Source organism: Pecten maximus, chromosome 17 (assembly GCF_902652985.1).
Source record: "Pecten maximus chromosome 17, xPecMax1.1, whole genome shotgun sequence".
Classification (NCBI taxonomy): domain Eukaryota; kingdom Metazoa; phylum Mollusca; class Bivalvia; order Pectinida; family Pectinidae; genus Pecten; species Pecten maximus.
The window spans coordinates 1,513,837-1,534,770 of NC_047031.1; the positions used below are offsets into that span (position 1 = coordinate 1,513,837).

A 20,934-nucleotide genomic window follows, 5' to 3' on the forward strand; every position below is an offset into this window, starting at 1 on the left:
ATATATAGTTGTTATAAATAGACATTAACATACCCTATCTTCATAATTACACTGATACAGTCTGACAACATGAACTCATTCCTCGTAATTCTCGTCTTCATCAGCCTCTCATTCGTGTATGGTAAGTAGCATATTCTCAGAAACCGGGAACAAACGAAATCTACCGGAAATTACCGGAAAACTGCCTTAACCCAGAGACATTCAGACAGTTAACCAGGCGGGGGTTTGTTGGTAACTTAAGAGGAATTGTAAATCATCATGAAGGAATGTTGATGTGGAATTAGAAAGTTCCTTTACTGTTCTTTGAGGCTATTTAACTCGTAATGCTTATAATAGATTCGTTACTTTCATTTTGACAGGAACCAGTACTGACGAAGTGGATTGTGGGCCTGTTTGTATGGTTTACTGTCACTATGGTAACGTGATGGACGAAAGAGGATGTCCATTGTGTAAATGTAGTAAGTATGATATCCGTCTTTGATCTCTATCTTTTTCTTCAGTAACATAAGATTCTCCGTTGCGACCTTACCTATTGTGTTTTCGAAGGGTCAAATATTATTTAAGATATACTAATGAGTCTTAAGGTTTTTAGCTCTGAAATCCTTATCACCAAAGGTCTCTGTTATAACAAGACTTTATCTAATATATATATCAAGAGGAAATCTCCTTTATCTAATATAGCTCGTTATTTTCAAAAATATGTCATTTAAAATAAACTATATATTACTGCTAAAACACACACATTCACTGTTACTTTTTAAAACAACATATTGATATATTCTGTAGAATATTACTTATATTATAAAATTAAAAATGACAAAATGCATTTTTTCGATCGATCTTGCTCCAAGGTCTTACGGGTGATCTATTCCAAGCAGCCTGACTTTACTTTGACTTTAACATATTTCATTAACCAAAATCGGTGAAAAGGATCAAGCACAAGTTATACCAACTTATGAAGCCAGCCTCTCGGTTAATACATTCAAGCCGTGTACATACACCCAACATTACACCTCGACAAATGTCACTAACTGACAGTTAACAAGATCTTAAGATTAAACAAATAATTTATACAAGTATATCATTTTTGTATAATCCTTTAGGTCCATGGTTTAAATAGAATTATTTTCATTGTTTCAGACCCTGCACCAGTGAAAGAACATTGTGAAAAGCCAGTCTGCAACAAGGACTGTCTCCATGGTTACGTTGATGATGGAGACGGTTGTCCTACTTGTGAATGTATCACTCCGCAGTGAAAATTAGTGCACGTAATAGAAACAGTTAAATTTCCAGAAAATATCTGAAACATTGTTTTTTTTCGAAACGAGTTAAGAGAGACTCAGCTGACATCGTGATGGCTTTGGTGGAATCAACACGCTTAATTCGTGGATCAGACTAAATTTTCTATCTGGAAATATTTTAAAGAGTATATGATATCAATGAGCTGGAGTCAGGACGCCTAGTTCACATTCAGGCTGTAGGTGATACCGAGTATTAGAAATTTCAAAAAAATATGGTCAGTTATAATGATGATATCAGAATTGTAACTGGTGTTATTTGAAAAATAAAGTTTGTTTTTAATTTACTTTTGTCAAAACAAGCAGATGACCCAATTAAGAACAATTTAGAGACTTAAATGTCAATATCGTAGAGCCAAGTTTTCGTAATTGAAACATTGGACTTCGGAGCTGACAAAGGAGTGAGCTTAGTTAGTCGTACTTAATCATATCACACACAAAAACGTCGTCATAACAACAACAACAACAACAACAACAGAAAGTCATTACGTTGCTTTAATGTGATCTTACAAGCTTCACAGATTTATACCGAAATCCTGGTAAAATTATAACAAGTCAAGGGTCAGGGGTCAAAGTTCATCCCATAGCGACTGACGTCATTCCACCGTTGAGTTTGTTGAGAGCGCCTTTCTTCTCCTGATATTTTCTACTCATGTAGACGGCGATTGCCATGACGACGATAAGGGCGAGGATGGTAATGATGAGACCAGCGATGAATCCTGCTCTGTTCATACAGACATCTGTATCATCGTCAGGAGCTGAAGTAGAGGAAAGGACGATACAATACACACTGAAGAAATCGGTGTAAAAGTAGAGGAAACGAAGGAATGAAACGATCACAAAGAAATTAGAGGAAAGGAATTGAAGGAATGAAGAGATGACAAATAAAAGTAGAGGGAAGGAACGACTGAAACACAATGTCAGCGAAAAGAAGATGAAATGAAGGAATGAAAGAACGAACAAGAAAAGTAGAGGAAAGGAAGGAATGAAAAAACGAAAAAGAAAAGTAGAGGAAAGGAAGGAATGAAAACACAATGACAGAAATGTAGAGAAAATGGGGGAATGAAGAGATGACAAAGAAAAGTAGAGGAAAATAAGGAGTAAAAAAAAAGGACAAAAAAATAGAGGAAAGGAAGGAGTGAAACAAAAATGACAAAGAAAAGTAGAGGAAAGGAAGGAAACAAAATGACAATTTCAGCATAGTATCACAGTTAATGAGATCAACGTTTATAATGAAACTTATCAAATGAGGTTTTGTTTGTGTTAATTATCAAATAATCGTGAGCTCCACGCAATTTAACAATAAAGTGATACGTACTTTGAAGGATGACCTCTTCTGCTGCTATGGTAACGGTGGTACCAACGCTGATGTCATCAATGGCGGGAGAGGGGTTGGCTTGTCTCTTCGAGATTCCTCGCTTTTTACGTCCATAACCGTCACCACTGGGACAGGTGGTCTGTAGGAAGTATAATACCGAATATGGAATATTTATCTAAGTTGTCCTATTTACTTCTGAATATCGAAATATATTCATAAATGTCCAATGAAATTCTGAATCTGACAAATTGACAATTTGTGACTGAATAAGTGAATTTAAGACCCTTGCTTGATCATTGGGTAACCTTCTTGCACAGTATATATGTTATAAGTTTGACCTTATTTTATCTTTGTTAAGTTAGAATCACATTTATGTGTGTGAATTCACTAAGTATTTCTATTGTACTAAATAACTTCACATAACATACTAAAATAACGTCATGCATATATCTTTATTAAGGCGTCCACTATCGTTGTAGAGGAGAATAGAGGATACGCATTTAGTGGCAAGGTTGAATGAAAAACATGAATTATTCTTATCTATTGACATAAATTTCAAACTTGTTGTTCAGTCATGCGAGGAATGAGGAGCATGTTATTTATAGTTACATACCGCTGCGCATGACCCTGCACACACGGTCAACGTGCACGAGAACGTCATGGCAACAGATCCCCCGTTTAGGTCAGTCGTTCGGAAGGCCCCAAAGCTGTTGGCAAGGTAACCCTGGGCGGGTTTGGTAAACTCCGGAAACAAGTCGGTGTCAGCAGCGCATCTTGTGATAAAAGTATCATCAAAGTCATTTTTCTTCTGAATTTGAATTCAAGAAGGGATTTTTTCTGCAATAACTATGGTCTGTTACTTATATTTTAAGTATGATATAGAAATTCAAATATTAAACGAAGGATTATTTTGCATTCATGTTGGTATGAACGCAGGTCATTTGCTTCAATGGTGCCATGTTCATTTATTTTAATTTCCGGTGACGTACATGATTGGTGAAATTACTGATGACGTACATGATCGGTGAAATTTCTGATGACGTACATGATCGGTGAAATTTCTGATGACGTACATGATCGGTAAAATTTCTGATGACGTACATGATTGGTGAAATTTCTGATGACGTACATGATTGGTGAAATTTCTGATGACGTACATGATTGGTGAAATTTCCGGTGACGTACATGATTGGTGAAATTTCTGATGACGTACATGATTGGTGAAATTTCTGATGACGTACATGATTGGTGAAATTTCTGATGACGTACATGATTGGTGAAATTTCTGATGACGTACATGATTGGTGAAATTACTGGTGACGTACATGATTGGTGAAATTACTGTTGACGTACATGATCGGTGAAATCTCTAATGACGTACATGATCAGTAAATCTCTAATGACGTACATGATTGGTGAAATTTCTGATGACGTACACGATCGGTGGAATTACTGGTGACGTACATGATTGGTTAATTTCTGATGACGTACATGATTGGTGAAATTTCTGATGACGTACATAATTAGTTCATGATCGCTGAAATTTATTTAAACTTACGCCGATTCTATGATGGATATGGTTGACGCTGTACAATCCTTAGCGATGATATCGAAGTCAGCTTTCAATGATAATAAAGATTGCACAATTTTTTCAGCATATCAACACAGGAAATATACATTGGTATGCATAACAGTATAATCGATAAAAGGTCGCTTACAAATAGGACGCCATTTTTTTTAATTTTTTTTTTTAAATGGACTTTTTTTATACTTTTATTTTCAATATAACAAAATAATCTACTGCCTGGATTAAAGCCTAACTAATAACCTACTCTGAATAAATGTCCTCTACATGAGATACATACACTATTATTTCTTCAAAGTCAAATTACATCCGGGTTACCCGCACACCTACCCTGAAACTCGGCGTCTAGTTCGATACTCATCGTAAGGGAGTCTGTAAGCTGGACACTGCTGCCTGCGATGTCTATTCCAGATCGGTACAGCTTCATGGAAGCTGTCGGCTTCACGGTCAAATTCTGACCAGCATCATCATCTTTGTCCCTGGAGGACAAAAAAGTCACGTGACATGTATTGGCGTCAAAGGTCAGAGGTGAAACCGTAGGGCAGATTCAGGTCAAAGATGAAAAACAGCATTGTAAAATGAAAAGATATCATTTATTTTAAATAAAAAGCAACAGTTTGTAACATAATTCTGAGTCTGTTTTTGTCTCCAACTCAATTAATACTTCTTCACCAGAATGGTAGTGACTTAATTGAAATAACTTTTAAAATAATATAGGATTGGAATAGTTATAGGTCTTTAGAAAATAAAATTGATGTGTTTATCATACGGAGCACAAGCAGACGAGAGTTACATCAAACATTCAGTTTCATATGTAAAGTTCAATATCAAGAGCGAGCTAATTTACATAATTTAGAGTGGTTTATGCTGATTGGCTTACAAGGCGTTGACATTGTTGGCGACAGTCAGGTCTGCGAGATCCATGATACACATGATCGGGATCTGTTTGTCGTCCCCGGTCTGATACAGCGCCTTCTTCTGGACGATCATCTTAAACGAACTCGCCTGTAAACCGGAAATAACGGTGATATTATTTAAGCCATGAACTACCTCGGTGATGTCGTTAGAAGTTTTTCAGGAAATCTAAAACGCGCTGTAATTTATAATAACTGTAAATGTCATAGCAAAAAAGGTTACCGCCTCTGTTGACATTACACTCCCTACACCTTTTGCAAAAATGAGAGCCACGTACCCACGATATACCACATGAGGCGAAGTCGAACTCGTGTACGGTAGACGAAGAACTGGTTGTCTGTTTACAAGCGGATGTCTGTCCCTGGATGTAGATGATCCCGCCGTCCGCGGCGTTGTCTAACGTCAACTGGAGCTTGCTGGCTGTACAGCTGTTCACCGTCACTGAGGGGAGAGAGAGCAATCTTTAAGCAGGGGAGATAACTCTAATGACAAGGGACACAACTCTGTGTTAACTAAGTAAAAGTTTATGCATCATCCCTAGCTTACATCTACATTATTTTAGCAGAAGATTTTTCATAGTCTCTACAAAAAAGGTAATCCGAATCGAGAGGCAGATTAGTCATAAAAATATTTGATAAAACTTTCAATATATCATGTTTTGTTTGTGGAAGGGAGATAACTTCCACAAAGTTATGTGGAAACTATGATATTGCGAAGCAACCCTACAGCCGTCGAATTACCTGCTACTGCCAAAATAGTGTACACCTTCTTGACAGTTACAGATAACTTATTAGACAGCTATATGTAACTTATAAGACAGCTATATGTAACTTATTAGACAGCTATATGTAACTTATTGGACATCTATATGTAACTTATTGGACAGCTATATGTAACTTATTAGACAGCTATATGTAACTTATTGGACAGCTATATGTAACTTATTAGACAGCTATATGTAACTTATTGGACAGCTATAGGTAACTTATTGGACTGGTATAAGTAACTTATTGGACAGTTATATGTAACTTATTGGACAGTTATAGGTAACTTATTGGACAGTTATAAGTAACTTATTGGATAGTTATAGGTAACTTATTGGACTGGTATAAGTAACTTATTGGACAGTTATAGGTAACTTATTGGACTGGTATAGGTAACTTATTGGGACGTTATATGTAACTTATTGGACAGTATATGTAACTTATTGGACAGGTATAGGTAACTTATTGGACGTTATAGGTACTTATTGGACAGTTATAGGTAACTTATTGGACAGTTATAGGTAACTTATTGGACTGGTATAAGTAACTTATGGGACAGTTATAGGTAACTTATGGACAGTTATAGGTAACTTATTGGACATGTTTAAGGTAACTTATTGGACGGTATAGGTAACTTATTGGACAGTTATATGTAACTTATTAGACAGCTATATGTAACTTATTGGACAGCTATATGTAACTTATTAGACAGCTATATGTAACTTATTAGACAGCTATATGTAACTTATTGGACATCTATATGTACCTTATTAGACAGCTATATGTAACTCACTGGACAGCTATATGTAACTTATTAGACAGCTATATGTACCTTATTAGACAGCTATATGTAACTCACTGGACAGTTATATGTAACTTATTAGACAGCTATATGTAACTTATTAGACAGCTAAATGTAACTTATTGGTCTGTTATATGTAACTTATTAGACAGCTATATGTAACTTATTGGACAGCTATATGTAACTTATTAGACAGCTATATGTAACTTATTAGACAGCTATATGTAACTTATTGGACAGCTATATGTAACTTATTGGACAGCTATATGTTAACTTATTAGACAGCTATATGTAACTTATTAGACAGCTATATGTAACTTATTGGACATCTATATGTACCTTATTAGACAGCTATATGTAACTCACTGGACAGCTATATGTAACTTATTAGACAGCTATATGTAACTTATTAGACAGCTAAATGTAACTTATTGGACAGCTATATGTAACTTATTATACATATATATGTAACTTATTGGACAGCTATATGTAACTTATTGGACAGCTATATGTAACTTATTGGACAGTTATATGTAACTTATTGGACAGCTATATGTAACTTATTGGACATCTATAGGTTACTTATTGGACAGCCATAGGTAACTTATTGGTCTGTTATATGTAACTTATTGGACAGCTATATGTAACTTATTGGACAGTTATATGTAACTTATTGGACAGCTATATGTAATTATTAGACAGCTACATGTAACTTATCAGACATCTATATGTAACTTATTGGACATCTATATGTAAATCACGGGACAGCTATATGTAACTTATTGGACAGCTATATGTAACTCACGGGACAGCTATATGTAACTTATTGGACAGCTATGAACTGATAGACACTATGTAACTTATTGGACAGCTATATGTAACTATTGGACACATATGTAACTATTGGGACAGCTATATGTACTTATTGGACAGTTATATGTAACTTATTGGACAGCTATATGTAATTATTGGACATCTATATGTAACTTATTGGACAGTGTATATGTAACTTATAGACAGCTAAAATAACTTATTGGACAGCTATATGTAACTTATTAGGACAGTATATGTAACTTATTAGACAGCTATATGATAAACTTATTAGACAGCTATATGTAACTTATTAGACAGCTATATGTAACTTATTAGACAGTTATATGTAACTTATTGGACATCTACAGGTAACTTATTAGACAGCTATATGTAACTTATTAGACAGCTATATGTAACTTATTGGACAGCTATATGTAACTTTATAGGGACAGCCATATACTATGGTTGTTATAACTTATTGGACAGCTATATGTAACTATTGGACAGCTATAGATTATGACAGCTATATGTAACTTATGGACAGTATATGTAACTTATTAGACAGCTATATGTAACTTATTAGACAGCATATGTAACTTATTGGACCAGCTATATGTAACTATTAGACAGCTATATGTAATTACTTAGACAGCTATATGTAACTTATTGGTCTGTTATATGTACTTATTAGACAGCTATATGTAACTTATGGACAGCTATATGGTACTTATTAGGACCAAGACTTATTGTACTTATATGTAACTTATTGCATGTAACTTACTTGGACAGTATATGTAACTTATTAGACAGCTATATGTAACTTATTAGACAGCTATATGTAACTTATTGGCAGTCTATAGTGTAACTTATTAGACAGCTATATTAACTTATTGGACAGCTATATGTAACTTATTGAGACAGCTATATGTAACTTATTAGACAGCTATATGTAACTTATTGGCACAGTTATATGTAACTTATTGGACAGCTGTATTATTAGAAGCTATATGTAACTTGACAGTTATGTAACTTATTAGACAGCTATATGTAACTTATTGGACAGCTATATGTAACTTATTAGACATCCATATGTAACTTATTGGACAGCTATATGTAACTTATTGGACAGCTATATGTAACTTATTAGACAGCTATATGTAACTTATTGGACATCTATATGTAACTTATTGGACAGTTATATATAACTTATCAGACAGTTATATGTAACTTATTGGACGGCTATATGTAACTTATTAGACAGCTATATGTAACTTATTAGACAGCTATATGTATCTTATTAGACAGCTATATGTAACTTATTAGACAGCTATATGTAACTTATTGGACAGCTATATGTAACTTATTGGACAGCTATATGTAACTTATTAGACAGCTATATGTAACTTATTAGACAGTTATATGTAACTTATTGGACAGTTATATGTAATTATTAGACAGCTATATGTAACTTATGGACGTCTATATGAATTATTAGACAGCTATATGTAACTTATTGGACAGCTAAATGTAACTTATTGGACAGCTATATGTAACTTATTGGACAATATATGTAACTTATAGACAGCTAATGTAACTTATTGGACAGCCATATGTAACTTATTGGTCTGTTATATGTAACTTATTAGACAGCTATATGTAACTTATTGGACATCTATATGTAACTTATTGGACAGCCATAGGTAACTTATTGGTCTGTTATATGTAACTTATTAGACAGCTATATGTAACTTATTGGACATCTATAGGTTACTTATTGGACAGCGGTATATGGTAAGTATTAGACAGCTCAGTAACTTATGGACAGCTATATGTAACTTATTGGACAGTATATGAACATAGGGACAGCTATATGTAACTTATTGGGCAAGCATAGGTAACTTATGGGACAGCATATGTAACTTATTGGACAGCTATATGTAATATCGTGGACAGCTATATGTACTTCATTGGACAGTTGTATATGGACAGTATTTAACTTATTGGACAGCTATATGTAACTTACTAGACAGCTATATGTAACTTATTGGACAGTTATATGTAACTTATTAGACAGCTATACATAACTTATTGGACAGCTATATGTAACTTATTGGACAGCTATATGTAACTTATTAGACAGCTATATGTAACTTATTAGACAGCTATATGTAACTTATTAGACAGCTATATGTAACTTATTAGACAGCTATATGTAACTTATTGGACAGCTATATGTAACTTATTAGACAGCTATATGTAACTTATTGGACAGTTATATGTAACTTATTGGACAGTTATATGTAACTTATTGGACAGTTATATGTAACCTATTGGACAGTTATATGTAACTTATTAGACATCTATATGTAACTTATTGGACAGTTATATGTAACTTATTAGACAGCTATACATAACTTATTGGACAGCTATATGTAACTTATTAGACATCTATATGTAACTTATTACACATCTATATGTAACTTATTGGACATCTATATGTAACTTATTACACATCTATATGTAACTTATTGGACAGCTATATTTAACTTATTGGACAGCTATATGTAACTTACTAGACAGCTATATGTAACTTATTGGACATCTATATGTAACTTATTGGACTGGTATACATAACTTATTGGACAGCTATATGTAACTTATTGGACAGCTATATGTAACTTATTGGACAGTTATATATAACTTATTAGACAGCTATATGTAACTTATTGGACAGCTATATGTAACTTATTGGACAGCTATATGTAACTTATTAGACAGCTATATGTAACTTATTAGACAGCTATATGTAACTTATTAGACAGCTATATGTAACTTATTGGACAGCTATATGTAACTTATTGGACAGCTATATGTAACTTATTAGACAGCTATATGTAACTTATTGGACAGCTATATGTAACTTATTGGACAGCTATATGTAACTTATTGGACAGCTATATATGTAACTTATTGGACATCTATATGTAACTTATTGACACTATATGTAACTTATTGACAGTATATGTAACTTATTAGACAGCTATATGTAACTTATTGGACAGCTATATGTAACTTATTAGACAGCTATATTTAACTATTGACAGCTATATGTAACTTATTGGACAGCATATTATTTACACTATAGTATTAGGACAGCTATATGTAACTTATTAGACACTATATTAACTATTAGACAGCTTATGTAACTTATTGGACAGCTATATGTAACTTATTAGACAGCTAATGTAAACTTATTGACAGTTATATGTAACTATTAGACAGCTTATTTTTGGTAACTTATAGACCCTATATGTAACTTATTAGGACAGCTATATGTAACTTTTGGACAGCTATATGTAACTTATTAGACAGCTATATGTAACTTATAGACAGCTATATTAACTTATTAGACAGCTATATGTAACTATTAGGACAGCATTAACGTATTAGACAGTCTATATTAACTTATTAGACAGCTATATGTAACTTATTGGACAGCTATATGTAACTTATGGACAGCTTAGTAACTTATTGGACAGCTATATGTATTGAATCTATGTAATTGGACATCTATATGTAACTTATTGACAGTATATGTAACTTATTGAGACAGCATATATTAACTTATTGGACAGCTATATGTAACTTATTAGACAGCATATGTAACTTATTAGACATCTATATGTAACTTATTAGACAGCTATATGTAACTTATGGACAGCTATATTAAACTTATTAGACAGCTATATGTAACTTATTAGAACAGTATATCGTAACTTATTGGACAGCATATGTAACTTATTGGAATATATGTAACTATTGACTTATATGTAACTTATTAGACAGCTATATGTAACTTATTGGACATTATATGTAACTTATTAGACAGCTATATGTAACTTATTGGACAGCTATATGTAACTATTAGGACAGTATATGTAACTATTAGACAGCTATATGAACTTATTGGACATCTATATGTAAACTTATTAGACAGCATATAACTTATTAGACAGCTATATGTAACTTATTAGACAGCTATATGTAACTTATTGGACAGTTATATGTAACTTATTGGATAGTTATATGTAACTTATTGGACAGTTATAGGTAACTTATTGGACAGTTATAGGTAACTTATTGGACAGTTATAGGTAACTTATTGGACAGTTATAGGTAACTTATTGGACAGTTATAGGTAACTTATTGGACAGTTATAGGTAACTTATTGGACAGTTATAGGTAACTTATTGGACAGTTATAGGTAACTTATTGGACAGTTATAGGTAACTTATTGGACAGTTATAGGTAACTTATTGGACAGTTATAGGTAACTTATTGGACAGTTATAGGTAACTTATTGGACAGTTATAGGTAACTTATTGGACAGTTATAGGTAACTTATTGGACAGTTATAGGTAACTTATTGGACAGTTATAGGTAACTTATTGGACAGTTATAGGTAACTTATTGGACAGTTATAGGTAACTTATTGGACAGTTATAGGTAACTTATTGGACAGTTATAGGTAACTTATTGGACAGTTATAGGTAACTTATTGGACAGTTATAGGTAACTTATTGGACAGTTATAGGTAACTTATTGGACAGTTATAGGTAACTTATTGGACAGTTAGATGTAACTTATTGGACAGTTATAGGTAACTTATTGGACAGTTATAGGTAACTTATTGGACTGGTATAAGTAACTTATTGGACAGTTATAGGTAACTTATTGGACAGTTATAGGTAACTTATTGGACAGTTATATGTAACTTATTGGATAGTTATAGGTAACTTATTGGACAGTTATAGGTAACTTATTGGACAGTTATAGGTAACTTATTGGATAGTTATATGTAACTTATTGGACTGGTATAAGTAACTTATTGGATAGTTATAGGTAACTTATTGGACAGTTATATGTAACTTATTGGACAGTTATAGGTAACTTATTGGTCAGTTGTATGTAACTTATTGGACTGGTATAAGTAACTTATTGGACAGTTATATGTAACTTATTGGATAGTTATAGGTAACTTATTGGACTGGTATAAGTAACTTATTGGACAGTTATAGGTAACTTATTGGACAGTATATGTAACTTATTGGACAGCTTTAGGTAACTTATTAGACAGCTATATGGAACTCTACCTGGACAGCTATATGTAACTTATTAGACGCTATATAATAACTTATTAGACCAGCTATATGTAACTTATTAGACAGCGATATTGTAAACTTATTACACAGCTATACGTAACTTATTAAGGACCCCCAGCTATATGTAAATTAATTAGACAGTTAGATGTAACATTATTGGACAGCTATAATGGTAACTTATTGGACAAGCTAATATGTCAAAAAAAACAAACTTATTGGACAGCTATATGTAACTTAGTGGACCATCTACAGGTAACTTATTAGACAGCTATATGTAACTTATTAGACATCTACAGGTAACTTATTAGACAGCTATATGTAACTTATTAGACAGCTATATGTAACTTATTGGACAGCTATATGTAACTTATTGGACAGCTATATGTAACTTATTGGACATCTATATGTAACTTATTGGACAGCTATATGTAACTTATTGGACAGCTATATGTAACTTATTGGACATCTATATGTAACTTATTAGACAGATATATGTAACTTATTGGACAGATATATGTAAACTTATTAGACAGCTATATGTAACTTATTGGACAGCTATATGTAACTTATTGGACATCTATATGTTAACTTATTAGACAGCTATATGTAACTTATTAGACAGCTAATATGTAACTTATTAGACAGTTATAGGTAACTTATTGACAGTTGAGATGTAACTTATTAGACAGCTAATAGTGAACTTATTAGACAGTTATATGTAACTTATTAGACAGCTTATTGTAACTTATTGGACAGCTTATGTACTATTGACTCTATGAACTTATTAGACAGCTATATGTAACTTATTGAGACAGCTATATGTAACATAGACTCATATGTACTATTGGACAGCTATATGTAACTTATTGGACAGCATATATAACTTATTAGACAAGTTTTATATGTAACTTATTGGATAGTTATATGTAACTTATTGGACAGTTATAGGTAACTTATTGGACAGTTATAGGTAACTTATTGGACTGGTATAAGTAACTTATTGGACAGTTATAGGTAACTTATTGGACTGGTATAAGTAACTTATTGGACAGTTATAGGTAACTTATTGGACAGTTATAGGTAACTTATTGGACTGGTATAAGTAACTTATTGGACTGGTATATGTAACTTATTGGACTGGTATAAGTAACTTATTGGACAGTTATAGGTAACTTATTGGACAGTTATATGTAACTTATTGGATAGTTATAGGTAACTTATTGGACAGTTATAGGTAACTTATTGGACAGTTATATGTAACTTATTGGACAGTTATAAGTAACTTATTGGACAGTTATAGGTAACTTATTGGACAGTTATAGGTAACTTATGGACAGTTATAGGTAACTTATTGGACATTTATATGTACCGTTATTGGATAGTTATAGGTAACTTATTGGACAGTTATATGTAACTTATTGGACTGGTATAAGTAACTTATTGGACAGTTATAGGTAACTTATTGGACAGTTATAGGTAACTTATTGGACTGGTATAAGTAACTTATTGGACAGTTATAGGTAACTTATTGGACAGTTATAGGTAACTTATTGGACAGTTATAGGTAACTTATTGGACTAGTTATAGGTAACTTATTGGACAGTTATAGGTAACTTATTGGACAGTTATAGGTAACTTATTGGACTGGTATAAGTAACTTATTGGACAGTTATAGGTAACTTATTGGACAGTTATAGGTAACTTATTGGACAGTTATAGGTAACTTATTGGACAGTTATAGGTAACTTATTGGACAGTTATAGGTAACTTATTGGACAGTTATAGGTAACTTATTGGACAGTTATAGGTAACTTATTGGACAGTTATAGGTAACTTATTGGACAGTTATAGGTAACTTATTGGACAGTTATAGGTAACTTATTGGACAGTTATAGGTAACTTATTGGACTGGTATAAGTAACTTATTGGACAGTTATAGGTAACTTATTAGACAGTTATATGTAACTTATTGGACATCTATATGTAACTTATTGGACATCTATATGTAACTTATCAGACATCTATATGTAACTTATCAGACATCTATATGTAACTTATTAGACAGTTATATGTAACTTATTGGACAGTTATATGTAACTTATTGGACAGCTATATGTAACTTATTGGACATCTATATGTAACTTATTAGACAGCTATATGTAACTTATTGGACAGTTATATGTAACTTATTGGACAGTTATATGTAACTTATTGGACAGATATATGTAACTTATTGGACAGTTATATGTAACTTATTGGACATCTATATGTAACTTATTGGACAGATATATGTAACTTATTGGACAGTTATATGTAACTTATCAGACATCTATATGTAACTTATCAGACATCTATATGTAACTTATTAGACAGTTATATGTAACTTATTGGACAGCTATATGTAACTTATTGGACAGCTATATGTAACTTATTAGACAGCTATTGTAACTTATTGGACTGGTATAAGTAACTTATTGGACAGTTATAGGTAACTTATTGGACAGTTATAGGTAACTTATTGGACAGTTATAGGTAACTTATTGGACTGGTATAAGTAACTTATTGGACAGTTATAGGTAACTTATTGGACAGTTATAGGTAACTTATTGGACTGGTTATAGTAACTTATTGGACTGTTATAAGTAACTTATTGGACAGTTATAGGTAACTTCTTGCGACAGTTTATAGGTAACTATTGGACAGTTATATGTAACTTATTGACTGGTATAGTAACTTATTGGACCAGTTATAGGTAACTTATTGGACAGTTATAGGTAACTTATTGGACAGTATAGGTAACTTATTGGACTAGTTATAGTAACTATTGGACAGTTTATAGGTAACTTATTGGACAGTTATAGGTAACTTATTGGAAGTTTATAGGTAACTTATTGGACGGTTATAGGTAACTTATTGGACATGTATAGGTACTTATTGGACAGTTATATGTAACTATTAGACAGTTATATGTAACTTATTAGACAGTCTATGTAACTTATTAGGACAGCTATAGTAACTTATTAGACAGCTATATGTAACTTATTAGACAGCTATATGTAACTTATTGGACAGCTATATGTAACTTATTGGACATCTATATGTAAACTTATTAGGACAGCTATATGTAACTTATTGGACAGTTATAGTAACTTATTAGACAGCTATATGTAACTTATTGGACAGTCTATATGTAACTTATTGGACAGCTATAGTAACTTATTAGACAGCTATATGTAACTTATTGACAGCGTAGATGTAACTTATTAGACATCTATATGTAACTTATTAGACAGCTATATGTAACTTATAGACACTATATGTACTTATTAGACAGTTATAGGTAACTTATTGGACAGCTTATATGTAACTTATTGGACAGTTATATGTAACTTATTGGATAGTTATATGTAACTTATTGGACTGGTATATGTAACTTATTGGACTGGTATAGGTAACTTATTGGACAGTTATAGGTAACTTATTGGACAGTTATAGGTAACTTATTGGACTGGTATAAGTAACTTATTGGACAGTTATAGGTAACTTATTGGACAGTTATAGGTAACTTATTGGATAGTTATAGGTAACTTATTGGACAGTTATAGGTAACTTATTGGACAGTTATAGGTAACTTATTGGACAGTTATAGGTAACTTATTGGACAGTTATAAGTAACTTATTGGACAGTTATAGGTAACTTATTGGACTGGTATAAGTAACTTATTGGACAGTTATATGTAACTTATTGGACAGTTATAGGTAACTTATTGGACAGTTATAGGTAACTTATTGGACAGTATAGGTAACTTATTGGACAGTTATAGGTAACTTATTGGACAGTTATAGGTAACTTATTGGATAGTTATAGGTAACTTATTGGACCGTATAGGTAACTTATTGACAGTTTATAGTAACTTATTGGACTGTATAGTAACTTATTGGACAGTTATAGGTAACTTATTGGACTGGTATAAGTAACTTATTGGACAGTTATATGTAACTTATTGGACAGTTATAGGTAACTTATTGGACAGTTATATGTAACTTATTGGATAGTTATAGGTAACTTATTGGACAGTTATAGGTAACTTATTGGACAGTTATAGGTAACTTATTGGACAGTTATAGGTAACTTATTGGACAGTTATAGGTAACTTATTGGACTGGTATAAGTAACTTATTGGACAGTTATAGGTAACTTATTGGACAGTTATAGGTAACTTATTGGACTGGTATAAGTAACTTATTGGACAGTTATAGGTAACTTATTGGACAGTTATAGGTAACTTATTGGACTGGTATAGGTAACTTATTGGATTGGTATAAGTAACTTATTGGACAGTTATAGGTAACTTATTGGACAGTTATAGGTAACTTATTGGACTGGTATAAGTAACTTATTGGACAGTTATAGGTAACTTATTGGACAGTTATAGGTAACTTATTGGACTGGTATAGGTAACTTATTGGACAGTTATAGGTAACTTATTGGACTGGTATAAGTAACTTATTGGACAGTTATAGGTAACTTATTGGACAGTTATAGGTAACTTATTGGACAGTTATAGGTAACTTATTGGACAGTTATAGGTAACTTATTGGACAGTTATAGGTAACTTATTGGACAGTTATAGGTAACTTATTGGACAGTTATAGGTAACTTATTGGACAGTTATAGGTAACTTATTGGACAGTTATAGGTAACTTATTGGACAGTTATAGGTAACTTATTGGACTGGTATAAGTAACTTATTGGACAGTTATAGGTAACTTATTGGACAGTTATAGGTAACTTATTGGACAGTTATAAGTAACTTATTGGACTAGTTATATGTAACTTATTGGACAGTTATAGGTAACTTATTGGACAGTTATAGGTAACTTATTGGACAGTTATAGGTAACTTATTGGACAGTTATAGGTAACTTATTGGACAGTTATAGGTAACTTATTGGACATCTACAGGTAACTTATTGGACAGCTATATGTAACTTATTAGACAGCTATATGTAACTTATTAGACAGTTATATGTAACTTATTGGACAGCTATATGTAACTTATTGGACAGTTATATGTAACTTATTAGACAGCTATATGTAACTTATTGGACAGCTATATGTAACTTATTAGACAGCTATATGTAACTTATTGGACAGCTATATGTAACTTATTGGACAGCTATATGTAACTTATTAGACAGCTATATGTAACTTATTGGACAGTTATATGTAACTTATTAGACAGCTATATGTAACTTATTAGACAGCTATATGTAACTTATTAGACAGCTATATGTAACTTATTAGACAGTTATATGTAACTTATTGGACAGCTATATGTAACTTATTGGACAGTTATATGTAACTTATTGGACATCTATATGTAACTTATTGGACAGCTATATGTAACTTATTAGACAGTTATATGTAACTTATTGGACAGCTATATGTAACTTATTGGTCTGTTATATGTAACTTATTAGACAGCTATATAGGTAACTTATTGGACAGTTATAGGTAACTTATTGGACAGTTATATGTAACTTATTGGACAGTTATATGTAACTTATTGGACAGTTATAGGTAACTTATTGGACAGTTATATGTAACTTATTGGACAGTTATAGGTAACTTATTGGACAGTTATATGTAACTTATTGGACAGTTATAGGTAACTTATTGGACAGTTATAGTAACTTATTGGACAGTTATAGGTAACTTATTGGACAGTTATATGTAACTTATTGGACAGTTATAGGTAACTTATTGGACAGTTATAGGTAACTTATTGGACTGTTATAAGTAACTTATTGGACAGTTATATGTAACTTATTGGACAGTTATATGTAACTTATTGGACAGTTATAGGTAACTTATTGGACAGTTATAAGTAACTTATTGGACTGGTATATGTAACTTATTGGACTGGTATATGTAACTTATTGGACAGTTATAAGTAACTTATTGGACAGTTATATGTAACTTATTGGACAGTTATAGGTAACTTATTGGACAGTTATAGGTAACTTATTGGACTGGTATAAGTAACTTATTGGACAGTTATATGTAACTTATTGGACAGTTATATGTAACTTATTGGACAGTTATATGTAACTTATTGGACAGTTATAGGTAACTTATTGGACAGTTATAGGTAACTTATTGGACAGTATAGGTAACTTATTGGACAGTTATATGTAACTTATTGGACAGTTATATGTAACTTATTGGACAGTTATATGTAACTTATTGGACAGTTATATGTAACTTATTGGACAGTTATAGGTAACTTATTGGACAGTTATAGGTAACTTATTGGACAGTTATAGGTAACTTATTGGACAGTTATAGGTAACTTATTGGACAGTTATATGTAACTTATTGGACAGTTATAGGTAACTTATTGGACAGTTATATGTAACTTATTGGACAGTTATATGTAACTTATTGGACAGTTATATGTAACTTATTGGACAGTTATATGTAACTTATTGGACATCTATATGTAACTTATTGGACAGCTATATGTAACTTATTGGACAGCTATATGTAACTTATTGGACAGTTATATGTAACTTATTAGACAGCTATATGTAACTTATTGGACAGCTATATGTAACTTATTAGACAGCTATATGTAACTTACTAGACAGCTATATGTAACTTACTAGACAGCTATATGACCACGGATTCGACAACTACGGGAAACTTATCAAACAGTTACGGGTAGCTTATTGGACAGCTTCTGGTAGACAGCTACATGTAACTAATTGAAAACTTGAAAACTTATTAGGCGGTTGCGGATAATTCTTCTTCTGACTTATGGCGGATGTAGTCAGGAATGACAATGAATGACGTCACTGCTGTTAGTTAACGTATCATGTAATCTTTGACATTAAAAGAATGACTTACATGTTGGTGAAAACTGCGCATGTCCGAGAGTTGCCATGGCGGCGATGATGACAAAAACATATATCGAGTCCATTCTGTATAAAAAAATAAATCAAATACATCATCGTTAATATTTCGGCAAATTAAAATAAAACAAAATAAGATTAAGAAGAAAAAAGAACAAAAAAGGAACATAACATTTATTGTGGTTTATTGATTAAAGATCTTTTAAAATAAAACATACTAAAAAGAATATCATTATAATGATGACTACTTTTCTTATTTAATTTTAAATGACAGCTTTCATGGAGTGACACAACCGTTCGACCCCCCCCCACAAAAAAAACATGCAAAACAAATTCAAAACAAAATAAACACACAAAAAAAATTTAAAAAAAAAAAAATTTAAAAAAAGATTGGATTATTCAATAGTACACGTCCAACCGCACAACACGTACTCCAAGAATGATAAAAATTATGTTTCAACATTAAATACAATTAAATGTCCAACAAAGCAATTATTGTTATCAAAGCTATTAAATTGTCAAATGAAAATGGATTGTGTGATTTGAAAAAAATAAGGGTTCTTTTCGAGATAATATCATCGCTCTAATAAATACCGAAAGTAAATGATTTAGTATTTAACATGTAACTATAACTGGTCAATTTATCAAATAGAAACTCTGATATATATGTTGTTTTTACATACTGTAGTTAATTACAGGTTTGTAGCTAAGTGGAGTTACCTTAAATCGTGTCGACGTTATTCCTGTCCGAAACTGGTACGAACTGAAGACTGGACAGCCTGGTCACGATCGGTCCGAGAGTTTATCCGACAACTAATGCGAGAGCGAGTTGCCTCCCCTTTTATAGTCTGATCGGGTCAATTGGATAATCTCGTTAATTATTCCCGTTCTTTGTTCTTGCTGTAGAAATGAATTGATAATCTTGTTTACTATTTCTTGATATTCTGATGTCCTTTTGACTTCTTGATTTCTTACTAATCAAATCAATATATTTTATTCTATGGTACAAAGACATGATTTATTTATAGCATTTTATACGATTCTATCAACTGCTACGAAACAAAAATCACAGTTTTTTATTTTCATCCTGCAAAAAGACGCATTTTGGTGGTACTTTATTTCACGGCTATGATATTCTTATAGAATTATTTTTCTTACTCATTAAACTCTCCGATTTACGTTAAGTTCTTTCTCGCTGAAGAATCTCTTTCATTATTCAGCTTTCTTTACATATTAACACGTTTCTAACACAAATTAAGTCAAAATCTTACAAAATATCTTAACTTGTTTGCAGTTGTTTATTAATATTTTCCTATGGAATCAACGGAAAACATTTAAATTTGGTTAAATATTGTATCAG

General features: G+C 31.9%; 2 protein-coding genes across 2 annotated transcripts; one reads left to right on the forward strand and one right to left on the reverse strand.

Moving 5' to 3' along the window:
* LOC117315716 (BPTI/Kunitz domain-containing protein 4-like) lies at positions 1-1,581 on the forward strand. Its single transcript, XM_033870067.1, has 3 exons — positions 1-121; positions 360-458; positions 1,141-1,581. The coding sequence occupies exons 1-3, from the start codon at positions 70-72 to the stop codon at positions 1,254-1,256; spliced, it is 267 nt and encodes an 88-aa protein (XP_033725958.1). The 5' UTR covers positions 1-69; the 3' UTR covers positions 1,257-1,581.
* A 194-nt stretch (positions 1,582-1,775) lies between these two features.
* LOC117315715 lies at positions 1,776-20,403 on the reverse strand. Its single transcript, XM_033870066.1, has 9 exons — positions 20,295-20,403; positions 19,570-19,643; positions 5,394-5,557; positions 5,082-5,206; positions 4,532-4,680; positions 4,175-4,235; positions 3,230-3,389; positions 2,617-2,755; positions 1,776-2,056 (listed from the first exon to the last, which is right to left on the reverse strand). The coding sequence occupies exons 2-9, from the start codon at positions 19,640-19,642 to the stop codon at positions 1,875-1,877; spliced, it is 1,053 nt and encodes a 350-aa protein (XP_033725957.1). The 5' UTR covers position 19,643; positions 20,295-20,403; the 3' UTR covers positions 1,776-1,874.
* Between the last annotated feature and the right edge of the window lie 531 nt (positions 20,404-20,934).

Coding starts and splice junctions, on each gene's coding strand:
- LOC117315716 (XM_033870067.1), top strand. CDS start 70: ATGAACTCATTCCTCGTAATTCTCGTCTTCATCAGCCTCTCATTCGTG. Junction 122..359: donor CAGCCTCTCATTCGTGTATG/GTAAGTAGCATA, acceptor TCATTTTGACAG/GAACCAGTACTGACGAAGTG. Junction 459..1,140: donor ATGTCCATTGTGTAAATGTA/GTAAGTATGATA, acceptor TCATTGTTTCAG/ACCCTGCACCAGTGAAAGAA.
- LOC117315715 (XM_033870066.1), bottom strand. CDS start 19,642: ATGGACTCGATATATGTTTTTGTCATCATCGCCGCCATGGCAACTCTC. Junction 4,236..4,531: donor ACTAGACGCCGAGTTTCAGG/GTAGGTGTGCGG, acceptor TATCATTGAAAG/CTGACTTCGATATCATCGCT. Junction 2,756..3,229: donor GTGCAGGGTCATGCGCAGCG/GTATGTAACTAT, acceptor TACTTCCTACAG/ACCACCTGTCCCAGTGGTGA.